This window comes from Rhinatrema bivittatum, chromosome 9 (genome assembly GCF_901001135.1).
Source record: "Rhinatrema bivittatum chromosome 9, aRhiBiv1.1, whole genome shotgun sequence".
Taxonomy (NCBI): domain Eukaryota; kingdom Metazoa; phylum Chordata; class Amphibia; order Gymnophiona; family Rhinatrematidae; genus Rhinatrema; species Rhinatrema bivittatum.
The window spans coordinates 80766540-80789182 of record NC_042623.1 but is presented as its reverse complement, the minus strand read 5'-3'; the positions used below and the strand labels follow the sequence as shown (position 1 = coordinate 80789182).

At 49.7% G+C, this 22643-nt stretch overlaps 1 protein-coding gene across 2 annotated transcripts in view; it reads left to right on the top strand.

Annotated features, from left to right (window-relative positions):
• Positions 1-19300, top strand: part of TUBGCP6 (tubulin gamma complex associated protein 6) — a 166973-nt gene extending 147673 nt beyond the window's left edge. For both annotated transcript variants that reach the window (XM_029617392.1, XM_029617393.1), the window contains exon 26: positions 19101-19300. In XM_029617392.1, coding sequence (XP_029473252.1) covers positions 19101-19192 — 92 coding nt within the window. In that variant the 3' untranslated portion in view covers positions 19193-19300. The remainder of the gene's footprint in view (positions 1-19100) is intronic.
• The last annotated feature ends 3343 nt before the right edge of the window (positions 19301-22643 follow it).

Sequence of the window (22643 nt, the reverse complement as noted above, 5' to 3'; positions counted from 1 at the left end):
GGGTGACACCGGGGAGCCCGGTTCACTCACCCCTGCTGGATTAGGGCTCCAGGACTGTGGACAGCGACAGGCGTTTTTGTTAAAAAAAAAAAAAAAAAAAAAAAAGGTTTGTTTTTATTTTCTGTGCCGGCTCTCTCTTGCTTCGCGTCGCCGCTCGTGGTGGGGGTGCCGCTGTCGGGGGGAGGCCGTTCGCTCAAAATTTTTTATTTTTCGTGTCTCCTGTCGTCCCGTTTTCGCGCCTCTTCGCCGGCATGCCTCGCGGCTCGGTCTGCCGGGCCTGTGGCTTGGCGCGCGCGCGATCCTGTGCGCCGCTTGCATCCCGGGCGGAGAGGGGTCGTCCGGGGCGCCTCGGGGACCTCGTTCGCGACCCGCGCGATCGCCTCCGCGCGGGGGGGGGGGCGCCGTAGAAAAGCCCCAAGAGCTTTTCCCGCTTAGCGCGGGAGTGGCGGCCATTTTGGCCACGGGCCGCGAAATGGCGCGGGAAACGACAGGGCCTTCAGCCTTGCCTCCCGCGCTTTCCCCGCAGCGGATCGCGGTCGGAGGGGGTCCCTCGGGGGACCCAGGGTCCCCGGGGAGTCCCGCTGACTTTTCTTCAGATTCGAGCTCGCTTTCGGAGGACCTTGCGCTTTTGTTGCGCAAAGTCCTGAAATACAAAAAAAGCAAGCGCGGCCGGAGTGAAGCTCGCAAGGCTCCACCGCAGAAGAGGTCCAGGAAGCCTTCGGGGGTCGCGGAGGGGCCCCAGGGCGCCTTGCGGGGGAAGCGGCCTCCACGTGGCGTCCCACAGGAGGTGGACACCGATTCCTCCCCTGAGGCGGACGCTGATTCCCCTGAGGAGACCCAGAAGGGACCCGACGATGTGGGAGTGGACGGCTCTGCTATGTCTGGCGTAGGAAAAGGTTCACAGGCAGTGGAGGGAGACGATCCCAAAGTGGTCCGGCTATTCCGTAGGGAAGAATTGCCACCTCTAATTCCAGCCATTCTCCAGGAACTGGGAATAGACCCCCCTCCGGCGGTGGTTCGTCAGGAAGCGAACATGGATCCGGTCCTGTTAGGCCTCACGGGTCCGGCAGTTGCTTTTCCGTTCCATTTTTCTTCAACGGATATCATGTTCCGGGAATGGGACACTCCGGAGTTAGGTTTGAAGGTCAGCAAGGCCATGGACAAGCTTTACCCGCTCCCGGAGGATGCGCTGGACCTTCTCAAGCTTCCCAAGGTGGATTCAGCGGTTTCGGCGGTAACGAAGAGATCTACTATCCCGGTTACGGGAGCGACAGCCCTTCGGGACCTTCAGGACAGGAAGCTGGAAGTACAGCTCAAGAAGATTTTTGAGGTTTCAGCGCTAGGAATTCGGGCCGCCATGTGTACGAATTTCGCTTTGAGAGCTAGCTTACGCTGGGCTCAGGTCCTCCAAGCCAATGCGGATCTTTCGGCAGACGAGGCAGCGCAAGCGGATAAGTTGGAAGCGGCAATAGCATATGGCGCAGATGCACTCCACGATCTGCTGCGCACTTCGTCTAGGTCCATGGTGGCGGCTGTCTCGGCGCGCCGCCTCCTGTGGCTACGCAACTGGGCGGCGGGTGGCTCTTCTAAGGCTCACCTCGGGGCGCTGCCATTCAAGGGTAAGTTACTGTTTGGCAAGGAATTAGATGATTTAATGGCTTCCCTGGGGGAAAATAGGGCTTTCAGGTTGCCCGAAGATAGATCCAGGTTGCGGTCTTCCTTTGCAGCCAGGTCCCGCTTTCGTGGGCCCAGGAAGTCGCACCCTCAAAGGTCGTCGGGGCAATCGTACAGGTCTTCCTCCTCCCGTACCCCACAGTGGCAGCAGCAGCAGTCCTTTCGTGGGAGGCGCTTTGGTAGACCAGGGGGTGCCCTGGCCATCACGGCGCCCAAATCTTCACAATGAAAGGGGGTCGGCCCTTCTCCCGCCACAGCCTCAGCACGCCGTTCCCAACGTCGGGGCGCGGTTGCTGTCATTTTACGAGAGATGGGCCGGAATAACGTCGGACCAGTGGGTCCTCACCGTGATAAGACACGGCTACGCGTTAGATTTTGCTTGCATTCCAGTGGACAAGTTCCTTGTGTCACCCTGCAAGGCTCCCGAGAAGAAGGCGGCGGTGCTAGACACCATCCGCCGCTTAGAGGACTTGGGAGCTATCTCCCCCGTTCCGGTCAGCCAACACGGCATGGGCCGTTACTCCATTTACTTCATCGTACCAAAGAAGGACGGCACGTCCCGACCAATTCTGGATCTCAAAGGGGTGAACCGATGCCTTCGCGTTCCTCGCTTCAAAATGGAGACGATCCGGTCAGTCATCGCCGCGGTCCGGCCAGGCGAGTTCCTGGCCTCCCTGGACCTCACGGAGGCGTATCTTCACATAGGCATTCAGCCGTCGTTCCAACGCTTCCTCAGATTCTGCATTCTGGGACGGCATTACCAGTTTCGGGCGCTCCCGTTTGGGCTCGCAACGGCCCCTCGTACATTCACGAAGGTGATGGTCGTGGTGGCGGCGCAACTGCGCCGAGAAGGTCTCCTGGTCCATCCTTACCTGGACGATTGGTTGATTCGGGCGAAGTCCGAGGATCAGTGTCGGAGGGCGGTGGCCAGGGTCCTCCATCTGTTGCAGTCCCTGGGATGGGTGGTCAACTTCAGCAAGAGTCATCTGACACCCACGCAGACCTTGGAATATCTGGGAGCTCTTTTCGACACGAAGCAGGGCAAGGTGTTTCTGTCGCTCGAACGGAGGGGCAAACTGCAAACTCAGGTGCAACGCTTGTTGTCTCTTCGCCAGCCGCGGGTCTGCGACTACCTTACGGTCCTAGGGTCTATGGCTTCCACGCTGGCGCTGGTTCCCTGGGCGTTCGCTCATCTGCGACCCTTACAGTCATCCTTGCTTTCCCGCTGGAAGCCGGTCTCGGAGGACTTCCATTTACCGCTTCCTCTAGCGGGACACGCGAGGTCCAGCCTGCGTTGGTGGCTGGACCCCAGTCATCTGTCCGCCGGAGTCTCTCTCCTGGTACCCAGTTGGACAGTGGTGACCACGGATGCCAGCCTCTCCGGTTGGGGAGCGGTCTGCCTAGGGAGCTCAGTTTAAGGCCTATGGTCAGTGTCGCAAGCCCAGTGGTCTATCAATCGCCTAGAGACCAGAGCGGTCCGTCTGGCCCTGCAGGCTTTTCTACCGTTGCTGCGGGGAAAGGCAGTCCGAGTGTTGTCGGACAATGCGACATCAACCGTCAGGGGGGGACACGGAGCCCCCAGGTGGCGGAAGAAGCTCAGCGCTTGATGGCCTGGTCGGAGCTACATCTCAGCAACCTCGCAGCGTCTCACATTGCGGGAGTCGACAACGTGCAGGCGGACTATCTCAGCCGTCATCGTCTGGATCCCGGAGAGTGGGAGCTGGGGGACGAAGCGTTTCTTCTCATTTGCGAAACGTGGGGTGTGCCCCACATGGATCTGATGGCCACGTGGCACAACGCGAAGGCCCCGCGATTTTACAGTCGACGTCGAGAGCGGGGGGCAGAAGGCGTCGATGCGTTGGTGCTTCCCTGGCCGACGGATGTGCTGCTCTACGTGTTTCCCCCGTGGCCGATGATCGGCAAGATTCTACGGCGCATAGAGTTGCATCCGGCCAACGTGATCTTGGTGGCACCGGAGTGGCCTCGCCGGCCGTGGTTCGCAGACCTCGTACAACTGGCAGTAGCGGCACCCCTTCGGTTCCAGGGAATGGCGGCCCTGCTCCATCAGGGCCCCGTCTGTTTGGAGGATGCGGATCACTTCTGTCTCGCGGCATGGCTTTTGAGAGGAATCGACTGAAGAGAAAAGGTTATTCAGATGCGGTGGTGGCCACGCTACTGCGCTCCAGGAAGCAGTCGACGTCTTTGGCTTACGTCCGTGTCTGGGTGGTCTTTGAGAACTGGTGCGTGCAGCGTGGGGTGGACCCCACTTCGGCTTCCGTCTCTGATGTTCTGGCGTTCCTCCAGGCGGGTCTGGCCAAAGGTCTGGCGTGCAGTTCCCTACGGGTCCAAGTGGCGGTGCTTGGGTGTTTGCGAGGTAAGGTCCGTGGTACGTCTCTGGCGCTTCACCCGGATATTGCTCGTTTCCTTCGGGGTGCTAAGCACCTTCGCCCCCCGTTACGTCTTCCTTGTCCGGCTTGGAACCTCAATTGGGTTCTCTCCGCTCTATGCACGGCGCCGTTTGAGCCCTTGAAACGCGCAACTCTTAAGGATCTCACTTTAAAAACGGCATTCTTGGTGGCGATTGCCTCGGCACGGCGTGTTTCCGAGTTTCAGGCCCTGTCCTGTAGGGAACCTTTCTTGCGTATCTCCGATTCGGGGGTTTCCTTACGGACGGTTCCTTCCTTTCTTCCGAAAGTGGTCTCGTCGTTTCACGTGAATCAATTGGTGGAGTTGCCCGCTTTTGCGTGCGGAGAGTCCTCTGTTCCAGAAGAGAGGGAGTTACGGAAGCTTGACGTGCGGAGATCCCTTCTCCGAGATCTGGAGGTCACTAATCCGTTTCGGGTCACAGATCATCTGTTTGTCCTGTTCTCTGGACCAAAGAAAGGAGCTGCAGCGTCCCGCACAACGATCGCTCGTTGGCTCAAGGAGGCCATTGGTTCGGCGTACTTGGTGCGGGGAAAACCTCTTCCCGTGGGGCTGCGGGCTCACTCGACTCGATCTCAAGCAGCGTCTTGGGCGGAAGCTTCTCAGGTGTCGCCTCAAGAGATTTGTAGGGCGGCCACCTGGAAGTCGTTGCATACTTTTATCCGGCATTACCGGTTGGATGTCCGGGCTACCGATTCCGGGGGTTTTGGAGAGAGGGTACTCCGAGCGGGACTCTCTGCTTCCCACCCTCAGTAGGTTGCTCTGGTACATCCCAGGTGTCCTGGACTGATCCTGGTACGTACAGGGAAAGGAAAATTAGTTTCTTACCTGATAATTTTCGTTCCTGTAGTACCAAGGATCAGTCCAGGATCCCGCCCGCAGTGCTGCGCTGAAGTAATGGAGAGTCCGCTCTGTGTTTTGATTTGCTCTGTTCCGCTTGTTCGCTCTCTCGGTTGGAGAGTCCGTTTCCAGAAGGGGTGTTTCTTTCCCCGTTAGTTTAGCGGTATCTAGTTTTGTTTACTTCTCTGGTTGTGTTCTACTTTGCCATTCCGTAAGACTGAGGAGCTGTGACTGGCACAGGGGCATATATGGCTCCGCCCACAAGTTTTAGTCTGTCTCCATCTACTGGTGCGGAGTCACAACCCAGGTGTCCTGGACTGATCCTTGGTACTACAGGAACGAAAATTATCAGGTAAGAAACTAATTTTCCTTTTACCCACATGATTAGACGGGCGGTTTTGTAAACTCATGCAAGTATGGCCTGTAAGCTTACCCTCAGTGAGCAGAGACAATCTTGGAGTGGGATTGGTGAGGGGTTTGCACTTCTGCACATATTTTTACATTTTCAAAAGTATATGCGTGTCTTTCCCCAAAGAACTGTGCATAAACTAGCAGACATAATTATGTGTGGGTAGTTTTGGTGGGATACTTTTCAAAAGGAAAGTACATGAGTGGGTGAGCCACTGAACAATGCACATAGGGGTCGATGTAAGAAAACCCACACTGAAATCGGCACTGTTTTTCTGAGCATATTTTTTCAGCACGCATGGCAAAAACAGGCGGCCGCGTGGGATGTAATGGAGGAGTATGCTAATGAGATATGCACAGAAAATCGACTCAGAAATAATTACACGTGCCATTATGCATGTAAAACTATGCACTCAAGGCCCTATGTAGCAACCCTTGCAGACACCTGTGCAGAAAATCCACCGGTGTGTGGAGACCCCTGTTGATGATTATCGGAGCGAAAGCCTTTCCCGTTCAAGACAGTTAGTGGTCCGGGAGTGGGACTGAAGGCAGAATTCCTCTCGGACCCTCCTCAAGACTGCCTTCTCTCAGCCTGTTCTCTCTCTGACCTTCTGCCAATGTTCGGCTAACCCGTAAAATGTACTGTAGCATCAGATAAAAAAGTGAACTTAATCCATGATTATACTAGAGCTGCACGGACCCATACCAATGCCAACAATGAAAAAAATGGTCTGTCTGACAGGACCTTTAAATTAACGCCTGCCCTGACCCAGGTGCTAAAAACCCCCGCTTAAAAATAACCCCACACTAACCGTTCTCTCTGTTCCCTGTACATACCCGGATCAGTCCAGACAGTGGGTTGAGCCTCCTGTCCAGCAGATGGCGACAGAGAAAAACTGAAAGGGTATCCTATATCAGGACAGAGCCCCTCCCTTCAGTATTTCTCTGTCTCCAGCAGATGCAGCCAGTTGAACCTGCGGTTCCCTCTCTTTCCTAAATTTCTTCTCTCAGAGAGATTTTTCTCTTCATGCCTTTTCAGGATCTAGCAAGTATTACCTATCTCATTTGTTAATTAAAAAAAAAAAAAAGAGAAAGCAGATTAACTTTTCTTGGTAAAATTCAAAACCTGTTCCTTAAGGGAGACAATTCTGTCTCCTCACTCTTGCAGGGTCCTAGGGGGCTTGCCCCTTGATTGTTCAGCCTAGGATTCCTTCCCCGGTGACCTTCTGCCTGGCTTGGGGTGAAACTGGTGGTCCAGTCACGCCCCCTATCTGGCTGCTTTCACCCTTGAGCAGTCTAATGCCTCGGGTCCCATTGCAGGGAAGAAAAAATACCTCTGCTATTGAGAAAAAAAAAAAAAAAGAAGCTTTAAATCGACAAAGAGCCTGAATTTGCCCTTGCAAATTCAGGCTCTTTGTCGATTTAAAGCTTACCCGCATTTGCTTGGCTCTGTACAGAGAGGCAGCATAGCAGGGTTCATTCTCCTGCTCCTGCTTGCGATTGCAGCCAGGCTCAGCAGTTGTTAATTTCTCCCCGGCATTTTTCCTTTCATCATACTGCGTTCAGCGGGTTGCCTGGCCTGCGGGGAGCCTGCTTTGCAGCTCTTCCACGAGGGGCTGTGTTCCACATGTTTGCCCTGCGGAGAGGGTCCCTCCGTAGTGGCGGCGAGGTCGGCAGCCCATGTTCGGGCTCCCAATCGTGTCTCTAGGCTGCCTTCACAAAAAAAACAGCGGGAACGGTGGCCATTTTGAGCTCTGCTCTCTGTGGAATTTGGGCTTCAGGGGGGAGGAGAACCAGATTTTACAAATTTGCTGCCGGATTTAAGTCCTGTGGACTCCCCGGTTGGGGTCCCTGATCCTCCTGCCTTATTTCCCCCCCCCCCCCATTACCCAAGAAATCAAAACCTCAATTCTCACAGGACAAGCAGGATGGTAGTCCTCACATATGGGGTGACATCATCAGGATGGAGCCCAATCACAGAACACTTTTGTCAAAGTTTCTAGAACTAGATGCTGGAAAACACGAGGTCTGCGCTGCTTAGGATATCTTCGACACTGCCTCTAGAGTTTCTGCAGTGGGGGATTAGTGCACGAAGATAGGCCTGGCTCAAATCCTCTGACTTAAGACCAGAAGACCAAGACAGATTAGCAGACCTACCCTGTGTGGGAGATAATCTCTTTTGGGAAAAGATTCGAGAGACAGTGGCGCAGTTGAAAGACCACCATGAAATGCTGCGCCAGCTTTCTTCGGTGCCGTCTGAGTTCCCTTCCACGCCTAAGGGGACTTTCAGATGACATTCTAAGAGGCCAACCTAAAAGCCAAGAACATTTTATCCTCCGGCTTCTAGAGGATGCCCTTCCAGACCTTACCAAAAAGATCAATCCAGGCAGACTCGGCCTCAAAAGTCTCAGCCAGCTTCTCAGCCTGGATCAGCATCAGGGTTTTGACTCCTTCCTAGAGAGTGTAAGCCAACCTCCTCTTCCATCCATACCAGTCGGAGGTCGACTATGCCACTTCAACAGCGCTTGGCACACAGTCACCACAGACCAGTGGGTACTTGCAGTAATCACCCAAGGTTACCACCTATATTTCCTGACTGTTCCAGCGGACTCTCCATCTCGGCCAATGTGGGGAAAGTCCGATCACTCTCTCTTGCTCGTGCAGGAGGTCTCATCACCCTCCTATCCTGAGCAATAGAACCGGTACCCCTCTCCCAGCAGGGGCAGGGATTTTGTTCCTGGTATTTCCTAATACCAAAAAAGTCAGGTGGCGTACACAAGATACTGGACCTCCGTGCACTAAACAAATTTCTGCACAGAGAAAAATTCAAGATGGTAACCTTGGGCTCTCTACTTGCTCTTCTGCAAAGAGGAGATTGGCTATGCTCTCTAGATCTTCAGGATGCATATACACACATCTCAATCACACCATCTCATCGCAAATTCCTGCGATTCCTAGTCGGCCCTCGTCACTTTCAGTACTGTGTACTACCATTCAGCCTGGTGTCTGCTCCACGAGTATTCACCAAGTGCCTGGTGGTGGTTGCGATCTTCCTCAGGAATCAGGGCGTTCATGTCTACCCTTATCTCGACGATTGGTTGATAAGGACTCCGACTCAGCAGGGCGCGCTAACCTCCCTGTGTCTCACTATCAACACCCTGATCTCCTTAGGGTTTCTAATCAACTATCCCAAATCCAAGATAGTTCCATCCCAAAACCTATCCTTTATAGGGGCCGACCTAAACACTATGTTGGCGAAAGCCTTCCACCCTCCAGGATCGTGCTTTCACCTTTACATCTCTGGCACATCAACTACAGTCTCGAGTATCTTCAACTGCTCGGCACTTCCTCATACTGTTGAGTCACATGGCATCCTCGGTGCATGTCACTCCGATGGCTCGCCTAGCCATGAGAGTGATGCAGTGGACCCTAAAATGCCAGTAGATTCAAGCTTGTCAGCCAATGACCAGCAGTGTCCAGGTTACCAAACAGCTTCATCTGTCACTAGCCTGGTGGATGCACCACTCCAATTTCATTCAAGGCCTTCCATTTCAGGCTCCAGATCCTCAAATCACCTTAACAGATGCATCCAACCTTGAGTGGGTGCACATGTAGGCGACCTGCAGACTCAGGGTACCTGGTCTCCAGAGGAAGCCAAAGACCAAATAAATTTCCTGGAGCTACAGGCGATCAGATATGCCCTCAAGGCCTTTCAGGATTGCCTATCAAACAAAGCCATCCTGATTCAAACAGACAATCAGGTTGCGATGTGGTACATCAACAAACAAGGGGGAACGGGCTCCTACCTTCTGTGTCAGGAAGCTGCATAGATATGGGCATGGGCCCTTTCCTGCTCGATGTGCCTCAAAGCAACCTAACTTGCCGGGAGTGGACAATGTGTTGTCGGACAAGCTGAGTCGCACTTTCCATCCGCACAAGTGGTTTCTCAACCCCACGGTAGCAGATGCGATATTCCAACGCTGGGGTTACCCTCACATAGACCTCTTTGCGTCTGTACACAACCACAAAGTAGGCAACTTCTGCTCTTTCATTCGCAGCCACCACTTCCAGCCAAGAGATGCCTTGGCCCTCTCCTGGGCCAGCTGTCTCCTTTATGCGTACCCTCCACTTCCTCTCGTTTCAAAGACTCTCGTGAAGCTCCGGCAGGACAAAGGATTAATGATTCTGATAGCTCCCCATAGGCCACACCAGGTGTGGTTTCCAATTCTCCAGGACCTATCAGTACGCCGACACATTCCTCTGGGGAAGGATCCCTTCTACTCACTCAGAATGAAGTCTCCAACACCCCAACCTCCAAGCTCCGTCTCTGACGGCCTGGATGTTGAAAGGTTAATACTCCAACCTCTTAATCTTTCAGAGTCTGTATCCCGAGTCCTAGTGGCTTCACGAAAGCCTTCTACGAGAAGGTCTTATCGCTCTAAATGGAAGAGGTTTACGGTCTGGTGTACTTCCATGTCCATAGACCCCTTCACTTGTTCCACTGCAAGGTTCCTGGACTACCTCTGGCACCTGTCTGAGTTAGGCCTAAAAACTTCCTCTGTCAGGGTGCATGTTACTGCAGTGTCTGCATACCATAAGGGTGTAGGTAATGTCTCCATTTCAATGCAACCCTTAGTATCGTGGTTCATGAGGGCTTGCTCCATTTAAAACCTCCACTGCGCCCTTCTGCCCCTGCTTGGGACCTTAATGTGGTTTTGGGATGGCTCATGAAACCTCAGTTTGAGCCTCTCCACTCCTGTGATCTCCGCTATATTTTATTTTATTTATTTATTTAGAGTTTTTATATACCGGCAATCATGAAAACATATCTTGCTGGTTTACATAGAATGGGGGTGCAATAAAATACATAGAACTTAAGAACAAAGAACTAGAACTGTGGTGACAGAAGGTACAGTTACATTTAACAAGGTGGCCAAACTTGGAGTAGGAAAAATAGAAAAGAGGATAGAAAATGGTTAAACAATATACAATTTAAATGTAGTATACAAAATAGATAAATGTTATAAACAAACGGCAAGGTGATTTAGGAGTTATTGGATTGTGTCATTGAGTTGTGTCCGGAAAGGCTTGCTTGAATAACCAAGTCTTAAGTTTTTTCCTAAAATTTGGGAGGCAAGGCTCCTGTCTGAGGTCTGAAGGAATGGAATTCCACAGTAGAGGGCCAGCTGTGGAGGTGGCACGATCTCTTACGGTAATGTGTTTGGTCGTTTTCGCTGGGGGAACCAGGAGGGAACCTCTATATGCATCTCTGGTAGGTCTAGTGGAATTATGTACTTGGAGAGGGAATTGGAGATCGAGAGTGGTGAGTTGATGTATAGTTTTATAGGTGATAGTTAAGGCTTTATACATGATGCGGAAGTATACGGGTAACCAATGAAGCTCTTTCAGGATGGGTGAAATGTGGTCTCTTTTCCTTGCGCCTGTCAGAATACGGGCAGCTGAATTTTGAACCATCTGTAGTGGTTTGGAGTATGATGAAGGTAGACCTAGCAATAGGGAGTTGCAGTAGTCCAGTTTCGAAAATATGACTGCTTGGATGATCGTTCTGAAGTCTTGAGCGTGGAAAAGAGGTCTTATCCTTTTCAGGACCTGGAGTTTATAGAAACAGTCTTTGGTTGTTTTGTTGATGTGTGCTTTGAAGTTTAGCCGGTTATCTATTATCACTCCTAGGTCTCTAGTTTGTGTGGTAGGGAGATTGGTGGGAAGAGTACTGTTGTTGGTGTTGTTTTCAGGTGAGATAAGAAGGATCTCAGTCTTGGAGGAATTTAAGATGAGGTGTAGACTGTTGAGTAGTTGTTTGATTTTTTGGTGGCATGATTCCCAGTAGTCAAGAGTATTAGAGTATGTGTCTTTGATGGGGATGATGATTTGGATATCGTCTGCGTATAGAAAAAACTTTAGATTGAGGTCGGTGAGAAGTTGGCATAGAGGAAGAAGGTAAATATTGAATAGAGTCGGAGATAATGAAGAACCTTGTGGGACTCCTATGGTAGAGTCAAATCTTGAGGATTCCTTGTTTTGGAGTTTGACTTTGTAACCTCTATTGTTGAGAGAGGTTTTAAACCAGGAAAGGACGGTGCCTCTGATTCCTATGGATGACAACTGGTTTAGGAGGATAGCGTGGTTGACCGTGTCGAACGCTGCGGATAGGTCTAGCAAGATCAAAAGGAATGAGTTTCCTTTGTCGAGGCCCAGTAGGAGATGGTCTGTCAAAGAGATAAGGAGAGATTCTGTGCCTCGGTTTTTTCGGAATCCGTGTTGTGGGGCAAAGAAGAGATTATTGTCTTCGATGTAGTTTGACAGTTGAGAGTTGACTAGTTTTTCCATGATCTTGGCGATGAATGGGAGGTTAGCAATGGGTCGGAAGTTGTTGGGGTCCTTCGGGTCAAGGTTGGGTTTCTTTAGGAGTGGTGAGATTGAGGCCATTTTGAGATCATCTGGGAAGGATCCTTGGGCTAGAGAGCAGTTGATGATGTTTGTTAATGATGTGGCTATTGAGTCAGGAATAGATAGGAGTAGTTTGGTGGGGATGTGGTCAGCAGGATGAGACGAAGGTTTCATTCTTCTCAGGATGGTTTGTATCTCAGTGGAAGAGATGGGCTCAAAAGTGTTTAGGCTGGAGTTTATGAAAGTCGGGTGATTATATGTCGGGAGGGCATCAGCTGTATTGGAAGGCAGTTGAGTTAAAAGATTGTTGATTTTATTTTGGAAAAACTGGGCGAGTTCTTCAGCTTTGGATTGTGTCAAGTCGCTGGGGATTTCTCGTGGTATAGTTTGAGTGAGGCTGGATACATAAGCGAAGAGGGCTTTAGAATCAAAGACCAAGTTGTGAATCTTAGATGCAAAGTAATCTTTTTTTGATTTTGAAGTGAGGGCTTTGTATTGGTATAGCGTGGATTTGTATGATGAAATGGTGAAGTCACAAGGAGTTTTACGCCAAGTCGCTTCTTTCTTTCTTAAACTTTGTTTTAGTTTTCTGAGTTCATTGGTGAACCAAGGTTGTCTGTTGGAGGCATTGGTGTGAGATTTTTTTATAGTTGAAGGGCAGAGCTTGTTTGCTATATTTTCTGTTATATTATTCCAGGAGCGAATGGCAGTGTTCGGGTCGGTGAGATCTAATAGAGGGAGCTGTGACTCTAGCAAGTTGTTGAGATCTAATAGATCTAATAGAGGGAGCTGTGACTCTAGCAAGTTGTTGAGATCATCTATATCACCTGGAAGGTAGTTTTTCTTCTGATGATCACGTCCGCTCGCAGAGTTAGTGAATCATAGGTATTAGTTACCTTACCCGCCTTACACTAAAATTCTGCATGACAGGGTAGTGCTCCGCACTCACCCTAAATGTTTGCCAAAGGTAGTGTCGGAATTTCATATTAACCAATCTATTATCCTGCCTACCTTTTTTCCCAGGCCCCATTCGAACCCAGGAGAACAGGCTCTGTATTCTATGGACTGCAAACGTGCTCTAACTTTCTATCTAGACCGCACGTTAGCCCACAGGAAATCCACTCAATTGTTTGTTTCTTTTGATACCATCAAATTGGGAAATCCTGTGGGAAAGCAGACCCTCTCCTCCTGATTGGCGGAATGCATTTCTTTTTGCTACCAGCAAGAAGGCATTCCACTACAAGACCATGTAAAAGCACACTCGGTCAGGGCCATAGCGACATCAGTAGCGCACCTCCGTTCGGTGCTGCTTCCTGATATTTGTAAGGCTGCTACCTCGAGCTCTCTCCATACTTTTGCAGCCCCTTATTGCTTAGATAAGGCTGGCCCACAGGATTCCATCTTTGGCCAGTCTGTTCTACGCAATTTGTTTTCTGTTTAACTTCCCAACATCCTTCCACCAACCCATTCAGGGTTTCAGGATGCCCTCCTAACCAAATTTCCACCCCTGTTGTTGTGCCTGTTGCACATCTTTGGGTGCATTTGGAGTATTGCTCAGGCATCCTCAGCTCGGTACTCACCCATATGTGAGGACTACCATCCTGCTTGTCCTGTGAGAAAGCAGAGTTGCTTACCTGTAACAGGTGTTCTCACAGGACAGCAGGATGTTAGTCCTCACGAAACCCACCCGCCACCCCGCAGAGTTGGGTTTGTTTACGTTTTCTTATTTTATTTTTCACACGTACTTTTTGCTATATAAAGAGACTGAAGGGGGACCCCTGCTGGATGCAGGGTTAGTGCATTGCTGGGCATGCCCAGTAGGTGCCAGTCAAAGTTCTAGAAATTTTGACAAAAGTGTTCCGTGATTGGGCTTCATCCTGATGATGTCACCCCATATATGAGGACTACCATCCTGCTGTCCTGTGAGAACACCTGTTACAGGTAAGCAACTCTGCTTTTTCTTCTGATTTTGTGCTTCTCATGCACAAATCCTATTTAGCTAGCCTGCAGGAAGAGGATAATCCTTCTCCAGATTTCCCCCCCCCCCCCCCAGCAAAACTTCCTCAGGTATCCCTCCCTCATCCCCCTAAGGTTCCAGATCCGCAGGGCTCAGTCAGGATCCGGACCGTACTGGGTGTTCCAACTCCCCCTGATCCTCCCCAGCCTTCTCCTACCCTGCTCCTGATCCGGATACAGATTTACTTCTCCCAAATCCACCTATTTGAGGGGTCCTCAGTTTGTTCCAAAGAGAAGAGCTAGATCCGCTCATCCCTTTTGTGCTAGAGGAGCTGGGGATTGAGGTTCCACTTGAAGAATCCCTGCCTCTACTCCCGGGAACGTGGACTCTGTCCTGGCGGGACTTAGGTCTCCTCCATGTACGTTCCCATTCCATCCCATGCTCAATGCAGCTTCTCATCTAGGAATGGGAGTCCCCTGAATCAGGTCTCCAAGTGGGTAGGGCAATGGATAAACTCTATCCCCTGCCTGACCAATGCCTTGAGATGCTAAAGGTTCCCAAGGTGGATGCTTCGGTCTCCGCAGTCACCAAGCGAACAACCATCCCGGTGGCGGGAGCTACGGCATTGAAGGTTACTCAGGATCGCAAACTGGAACTGCTTCTCAAGCGGATTTTTGAGGTCCTGGCTTTAGGCGTTCCGGCGTCTGTAGCAGTCTCATGCAGCGGGCAAGTCTCAGGTGGGTTCAACAATTACTCAGCACCCAGGACCTCCCATCTGCATAGGCGGAACATGCAGAACGGCTGGAAGCTGCGGTGGCGTATGGGGCCGATGCCCTCTATGACTTACTCCGGGTGCAGGCCAGAGCTATGATTTCAGCATTGTTGGCCAGTCGGCTTCTCTGGCTGCGGAGTTGGTCGGCAGATCCCTCCTCTAAATCGCAGTAGGGCACACTTTTCTTCAAGAGTAAGTTGCTTTTTGGTGAGGACCTTGAACAGCTTATTACATTTTTGGGAGACAACAAGATTCATAAGCTGCCTGAACACCGTCCTAGACAGTCTAAGTCCTTTTTTCCCTCACGCTCTCGTTTCAGAGGGCAGCGCCGGTATAACAACAGAACACGGGGGTCTTTCCAACGAAGTCCCTCCACCAGATCAGTCATGGTCTCATTCCTTACGTGGCCGACATCCCTTCCAGGATGGTAATCTGCAAGGCTCGGCCGCAAAGTCCCCTTCACAATGAAATACTTCCAGCCCATTCCTCCGTTCCCAACTTAGGTGGACGTCTGTCCCTGTTTCTCGAGGAATGGGTCAAGATTACGACTGATCAGTGGGTCCTTGATGTGATTGAAAAAGGCTATGCGTTAGAATTTGCTCGGGATCTCCCGGACCGCTACCTAATCTCTCCCTACGGACGTCGGAAGCGCCCAGCGGTATGTCAGACTCTTGTCTGTCTGCAAGAGCTCGGAGCCATAATCCAGGTTCCTTTACAGGAAGAGGGGTCCGGCCAGTATTCCATCTACTTCGTCGTGCCCAAAATGGATGGCTCTTTTTGCCCCATTCTGGACCTCAAGGTTCCCCATTTCCGAATGGAGACCCTGAGGGTGGTTATTGCAGCAGTTCGCTTGGGCGAATTTCTGGCCTCTCTTGACCTAACAGAGGCCTGCCTTCACATCCCGATCCACCAGGATCATCAGAAGTATCTCAGTTTCAGCATCCTGGGGCAGCACTTCCAGTTTCAGGCGCTCCCATTCGGTCTCGCCACCACTCCGCGCACTTTTACCAAGGGGCGGCCTCTCTACGCCGGGACGGAGTCCTAGTCCACCCTTACCTGGACGACTGGCCCATTCGGGCAAAGTCGAAGTCACTCTGCAAGATAGCGGTCGACAGAGTCTTGATGTTTCTCACCCCCCTTGGGTGGATAGTCAACTTCTCCAAGAGCAACCTTCAGCCCTCTCAGGTTCTGGAATTCCTGGGAGCACGCTTTGACACCCAAGTGGGCAAGGTGTTGTTGCCCGAGTCTCGGGTGCTCAAACTCATGGATCAAGTGCAAAATCTGCTATCCCTCTCTGTGCCCACGGCCTGGGACTACCTTCAAGTTCTGGGCTCTATCTTCAACTATCAAGTTGGTTCCCTGGGCTTTTGCGCATATGCATCCATTACAGAAAACTTTACTGTGCCACTGGAAGCCGGTTTCAGTGGAGTTTTGGACACCTCTACCGCTCTCCGACTCTACCATTGCCAGCATGCAGTGGTGGCTCTCGCTAGCTCACCTCCTAAAGGGCATGCCCCTGAAGACTCCCCCAGTGGATTATTGTTATGACGGATGCCAGCCTCTCCGGCTGGGGAGCAGTATGTCAGAATCAGTCTACCCAGGGGCTATGATCCTCAGTTCAATCCCAGTGGCACATCAATCGTCTGGAGGCCCAAGCTGTTCGTCTGGCACTTAAATCCTTCCTACCCCTGGTCTGCCGCAAGGCAGTTCGAGTCCTCTCAGACAATGCCACCACAGTGGCTTACATCAATCGCCAGGATGGCACCAGAAGTCGTCTGGTAGCCTTGGAAGCCAGCAAGCTTCTCTCCTGGGCGGAGCACCATCTGGATCGACTGACGGCCTCCCACATTGCGAGGAAAGAGAATGTTCAAGCCAACTTTCTCAGTCATCAACATCTAGACCCCGGAAAGTGGGAGTTGTCCATAGAGGCGATGGATCTGGTTGTGCGCGAGTGGGGAGCTCCCCAATTGGATCTGATGGCCACCCTGGGAAATGCAAAAGCTCCCATGTTCTTCAGCCACAGAAGGGAGCATTGTTCGGAAGGCATGGATGCCCTGGTCCTCCCCTGGCCTCGTGACATTCTTTTTTACATGTTCCCACCCTGGCTTCTAGTGGGAAAGGTACTCAGACAGATAGAACTTCACAAGGGGCCAGTCATTCTCGTAGCTCCGGAGTGGCCGTGGAGGCCATGGTTCGCGGACCTTGTAAACCTTGCAACGGAGGGTTCTCTTCGCCTCAGTCACCTCCCAAACCTGCTGTGCCAAGGTCCCATATTTTTCGATCAGGCAGATCGCTTTTGTCTAGCGGCCTGGATTTTGAGCGGTGGCAACTGAGGAAGAAGGGTTATAAGGAGGAAGTTATATCTACGTTGTTATGTGCACGTAAAACTTCTACCTCTCTCGCTTATATCCGGGTCTGGGAGAGTGTTTGAGAATATGTGTGCCGAGTCCGATATACCAGCACGCAAGGCCCCTGGTGTCTCGGGTTCTCTCTTTTCTTCAGAATGGCCTCTCGAAGGGTTTGTCCTTCAGTTCCTTGCGGGTGCAGGTCTCTGCTCTCTGTTCCCTCCTAGGGAGGGTCGATGGTTACGCGGTGGCAGCCCATCCGGATATCATTCGGTTCCTCAAAGATGCCAAGCATTTGAACCTGCCCATCTGGGCTACTTGTCCGTCGTTGAGCCTTAATCTGGTGCTTCGAGTTTTCTGTGAGGCGCCCTTCGAGCCTCTTCAGCGGGCTTCTCTTAAAATCTGACTCTCAAAACGATATTCCTTGTCTCTATTTGCTCGGCCAGGAGAGTGTCCGAGCTCCAAGCTTTGTCCTGTAGGGAGCCCTTTCTTCGTTTTTCTGATACAGGTGTTTCCCTCAAAACAGTCCCATCCTTCTTACCGAAGATTGTGTCCTCCTTCCACATAAATCAGTCCGTAGAGCTTCCGGCTTTTTCTTCGGAGGATTTTGCCGGCACGCCGGGTGGAGAACTCCAGAGACTGGATGTAAGGAGAGTTCTACTGCAATATTTACAGATCACAAACAAGTTCCGTGTCTCTGATCATCTCTTTGTCTTGTAGAGCGGACCCAATAAGGGGAATAAGGCTTCTAAAGCTACTATTGCTCAATGGCTAAAGGAGGCGATTGCCTCGGCGTATATCTGTCGGGGCCGGCCGGTTCCGGAGGGCTAAAAGGCCCATTCTTTGCATTCACAGGCTACCTCTTGGGCGGAGAGTCAGTTGGTTTCACCACAGGAAATATGCAGAGCAGCTACCTGGAAATCTCTGCATATCTTTGCTCAACATTATCATCTCGATGTCCAGGCGCCAGTGTTTGGCTCCTTCGGCAGGCATGTGCTTTGAGCGGGACTATCTCGGTCCCTCCCTACTTAAGGAAGCTTTGGTACATCCCACTGTCTGGACTGATCCGGGTACATACAGGGAAAGGAAAATTGGTTCTTACCTGCTAATTTTCGTTCCTGTACGGATCAGTCCAGACTCCCGCCCTGGCTGCATTTATCTCTGATTCGTCCACTCGAAATTTTCTTCATTCACAGCATTTTGAATGTAGTTGCATCCTCTCAGAATTTTAAGGCACCGGAAGATTCTACCCGATAGATATATATGTAAGAGTGGTTCTTTACAGTGTTCTGAATTGTTCAAATTTCCAGTTAATTGCTTGCTTGATCTTATGCCAGTTATCTTTATATTGCTCTGCTTTGATAATGTTTTTACTGAAGGGACGCAGGGAGGGCTCTGTCCTGATATAGGATACCCTTTCAGTTTTTCTCTGTCTCCATCTGCTGGACAGGAGGCTCAATCCACTGCCTGGACTAATCCATGGTACTAAAGGAACGAAAATTAGCAGGTAAGAACCAATTTTCGTCTAGCATGGCTCCTTGTATAGCCCATGAATGGATAATTGCCACCTTTACATTCCATTTGCATACATTGTGGAAAACCTACTGCGGGTTTTTAGTGCGGGTTTATGCACAGGGTTTCCCACACTGAACATGTTATTACATATATGCATAAGGTCAGCGTGGGAAAAGGTGAAATTACCTGCACAAAACCTGAAGCAAGTTGAGCGCGGCTTATTACATCGACCCCATAGTTTTCTATAATTAAAATTATGCGCACGCTTTTCCGAGGGGAAAATTTCGCACAGAGAAGGCAGGCACAAGCGCTGCGTGTAACTTTTTCCTGGTGGTAATAATCAAAGCAAGCAGACTTTTGCTGGTGCAAAACACGCATGTAAAAGAACGCACAGTTTGCATTAACATTTGCAGTTTTGATTATTGCCACATAATTGAAGAGTTCTGCTATAACCTCATGCTATCAGGACTTCACCAGATGTTATGCAGGACAGTATGGGATCCATTATAATATTAGCATTTGGGAGGGAGGAGTAGATTGTAGATTTTGCATTGAATTGTAGGGTGTCAAACTTTTCACAATTAAGTAAACTATTGATTTTCAGCAAATAACAGAGAATGGTTCACTTGCTAGATTTTGAGCACAGTGTCCATTTTATAAAAGGTGGTTAGGATTATTGTTACAGTTCACAAGTGTTGAATTATTAGTTTATGAAAAGAAAAATGCTTAATCTCTGTTTGTGAATTTCTGATTACAGTGGTGACTAAACTGGTAAACCGAGGATACCAGCCACATTTGGAAGACTTTCTTCTGCGCATCAACTTCAACAACTACTATAAGGACAGCTGAGCTCTCCCTTGCACACTGTACTAATGGCAGTTGCTCACCTCTGTAAAGTTCTTAACTGCAGTGAATATTTTTTTCCTGTCCAGTGTAAATACAGTTTGATGTAATGGGTAACAGAGCAAAGTTTTTTCCTTTTAACTTCTCACAGATGTATTCTTGACATAGGCCTTCAAAGCGGATTACATTCAGATATTGTAAGTATTTCCCTATCCCCAGAGGGCTTACAATCTAAGAGGGTTATTTTCCAACTCGCATTATGGCTTTTTCGCATGCATTAAGGCATTTTCGCATGCGAAAAAAGCCTTAACGCATGTGAAAAGCACCATAACTCACGGTACGATGCTAATTTGGAAAAGGGAGAGAAGTTTGTGGCAGGATTTCCATCAAAGTGGGCTGGCTTCGCAGTTTGCGAAGCCACATCGTACAGTTTTAACACCAGAAATAACTACACCTTTTTCATTGGCGTTAAGCTGTGCGATATGGCTATATGTGCACTCTTATGAAGATTTGATGACCTTCAGAATGAGGAAACTCACACAAAGAAGAGATTTGTATACTGTTCTGTTTGTACTTCTCACTCTGCATGTCAAAGTGGCCCCTAATCCCTACACTACTACCTAAACCTCACCTCTAGTAACTAGGTGGGCCTTATATAGAGGTATAAATACCTAACTACTGGAAAGACCTTTACCCTGAACGTACCCGGATCAGTCCAGACTCCTGGGTTTTGCCCCCCCTTCTAGCAGATGGAGACAGAGCAGTTATCAAAACAAACTCCGCTTATAAATAGATTGGTGCCACCTACAGTCCGGCAGTATTCCTCAGTCTCCAGCAGATGGTGGAGGTGCAAAACCTACAGTCTGGGCTGTGTGCTTAATTGGTATCTTGTGTTTAGTTAGTTTAGGGGACTTTTTTTGTCTTTTGTTTCTGGATTATTTCAGCTTTATTTAAAAAAAAAAAAAAAATTTATTTATTTAAGGATTTTTATATACCGCGGCTCGTTAGCAAACATCACCTCGGTTTACAATGAACATTAAATTAGCAACAAGCTTTACAATCCAACAGATATAAGTAATGATATATAGCTGATAACATAGAACTTACAAAAATTGAAATAAATCAAACTAGAAATTAGCTAGGGGTATAAGACTGGCGGATCAACTTAATAGTACATTATTAACAATACAGAAATTTACAGATCAGAATGAGATCAGAGATAATTACAATATTAATCATATTGCAGGTAAATAGGACATCATAGTGTGTTTAGTGTAATAAATAGTAACTGATTGGAATGAGAAGATAGTATTATATAAATGTCATGTTAAATTTTAGTCTGAAGAGAAAGGTTCACAAATTGTAGGCTTGTTTGAACAGCCATGTTTTTAAATTCTGTTTGAATATATATATATATAATTTATTTATATAAATAAAAGAAAGGAGCTTGTGGCATCACAGTGGTCTGTAGCCTCCCAGGTGGTCATTAGGTTCTGAGAGAACCATTCCCCACTGGTCTGAGGCAGCTGCTTCACAGGGTCGAGGTCCCTACTTATCTACTTAGCAGCTTGGGTGTGATACCAGGGAGCCCAGTTCACTCCACCCGAAGGGATCAGCACCTTGGACCACTGCTGAACAAGTTTTATAATTTAAAAACAAAAAAAAAATTTTGCTTTTGTTTTCTCCCGCGCCTGCTCTCTCCTTCACTCCCTGTCGCAGCTCGGTATTTGCCTTTTGTTTTGCTGTTTATTCTTTGAATTTCTTTAATTTATTTTGTCTTTATTTTCCTGTCATGACTCAATGCCGCGTTTGTCTGTTTGCCGCGCGGCTCTCCAGGAAGGGCTTTTGCTCGGCTTGCATCCCGGGGGGGGGGGGGAGGGATCGTCGGGAGCCGAAAAAAATATTAAAATGGCAAAACTAGTTAAATCGAAGTCTTCCCAGGTCCCAGTTGGGAAGTCTGCTGCAGTTTACTCTGAGGCTGATCAGTTCCCATTCAGCATGGGAACGGGGGCCATTTTCCAGTCATTCAGGGTTATGTCTAGTGCAGCGCTAGGGGAGGGCGTTTTACCTCCTCCTTTTTCTCCCCAGCAAGGTTTCCCAATGGACAGGGAACCTTTACAGCCTAATTTCCCTACAATGGAGTATAGCCCTGAGGGGGCCTCTGATTCCTCCTCCTCTCCCTCTTTTTCGTCAAAATTTGTGTTGTTGCTTCATAAAGCTTACAAGGAGAGGAAGTTAGGGAAGCTGCAATCTGGTAAAAAGGCTGTTTCTCAAGGTTCTAAGCCCTCTGCTAAGAAACAGTCTACCTCTAAGGAAGATGTGGAGCCTGCTCAGCCTAAGCGTCTCTGTCAGTCAGGGGTTCCCCAGATTACTACGGATACTTCTGGTCAGGATTCTGATCCAGATGACCCAGACCTCCAGCCTAAGCCCCCACAGGGGATGGAGACCCTGATGTACAGCACCAAGACACAATGCATGGGGCGCATGCTGCAGGAAGGGGATGACCCTAAGGTGGTGCGCCTCTTTAGAAAGGAGGAGTTGGGTCCCCTTATTCCTTCTATTTTAGCTGAACTGGGCATTGAAGGTTCCCCTGAGGAATCTAAGCTGGATGCTATGAATCCAGTGTTGCTTGGTCTGAGAGGCCCTGCTTCTTCCTTTCCCTTTCATTTCTCGGCTACAGATTTGCTCTTCCGGGAATGGGATACCACGGACCTGGGATTGAAAGTGAGTAAAGCCATGGACAAGCTATTTCCTCTGCCAGAGGATGCTTTAGAGCTGCTTCGAGTACCCAAGGTAAGAACATAAGAACATGCCATACTGGGTCAGACCAAGGGTCCATCAAGCCCAGCATCCTGTTTCCAACAGTGGCCAATCCAGGCCATAAGAACCTGGCAAGTACCCAAAAACTTAATCTATTCCATGTTACCATTGCTAATGGCAGTGGCTATTCTCTAAGTGAACTTAATAGCAGGTAATGGACTTTTCCTCCAAGAAGTTATCCAGTGTCCGCTGTTACCAAGAAGACCACGATCCCGGTTACTGGAGACTCAAGAATCTGCAAGTCAGGAAGTTGGAGGTGCAACTTAAAAGGATTTTTGAGGTTTCAGCACTGGGAGTGCGTGCAGCTATTTGCAGCAATTTCGCTGGATTCAGCAGTTGCAAGCTAACATCGCTTTATCGAATGAAGAGGCGACCCAGGCAGGTCGTCTGGAAGCTTCGGTGGCGTACAGCGCAGATGTACTACATGATCTATTGCGCACATCAGCCAGTTCCCTGTACGTACCAGGATCAGTCCAGACAGCTGGGTTATGCCTCCCCTCCAGCAGATGGAGTCAGAGAGAAAACTGAAAGCACCCCCTAGATATACTGGTGTGCCACCTGCGATCCCTCAGTATATTCTCTGACTCCAGCAGAACGAGAGGCATAACCTGCGGTCCTGGCCTGGTCAGTTTATTGG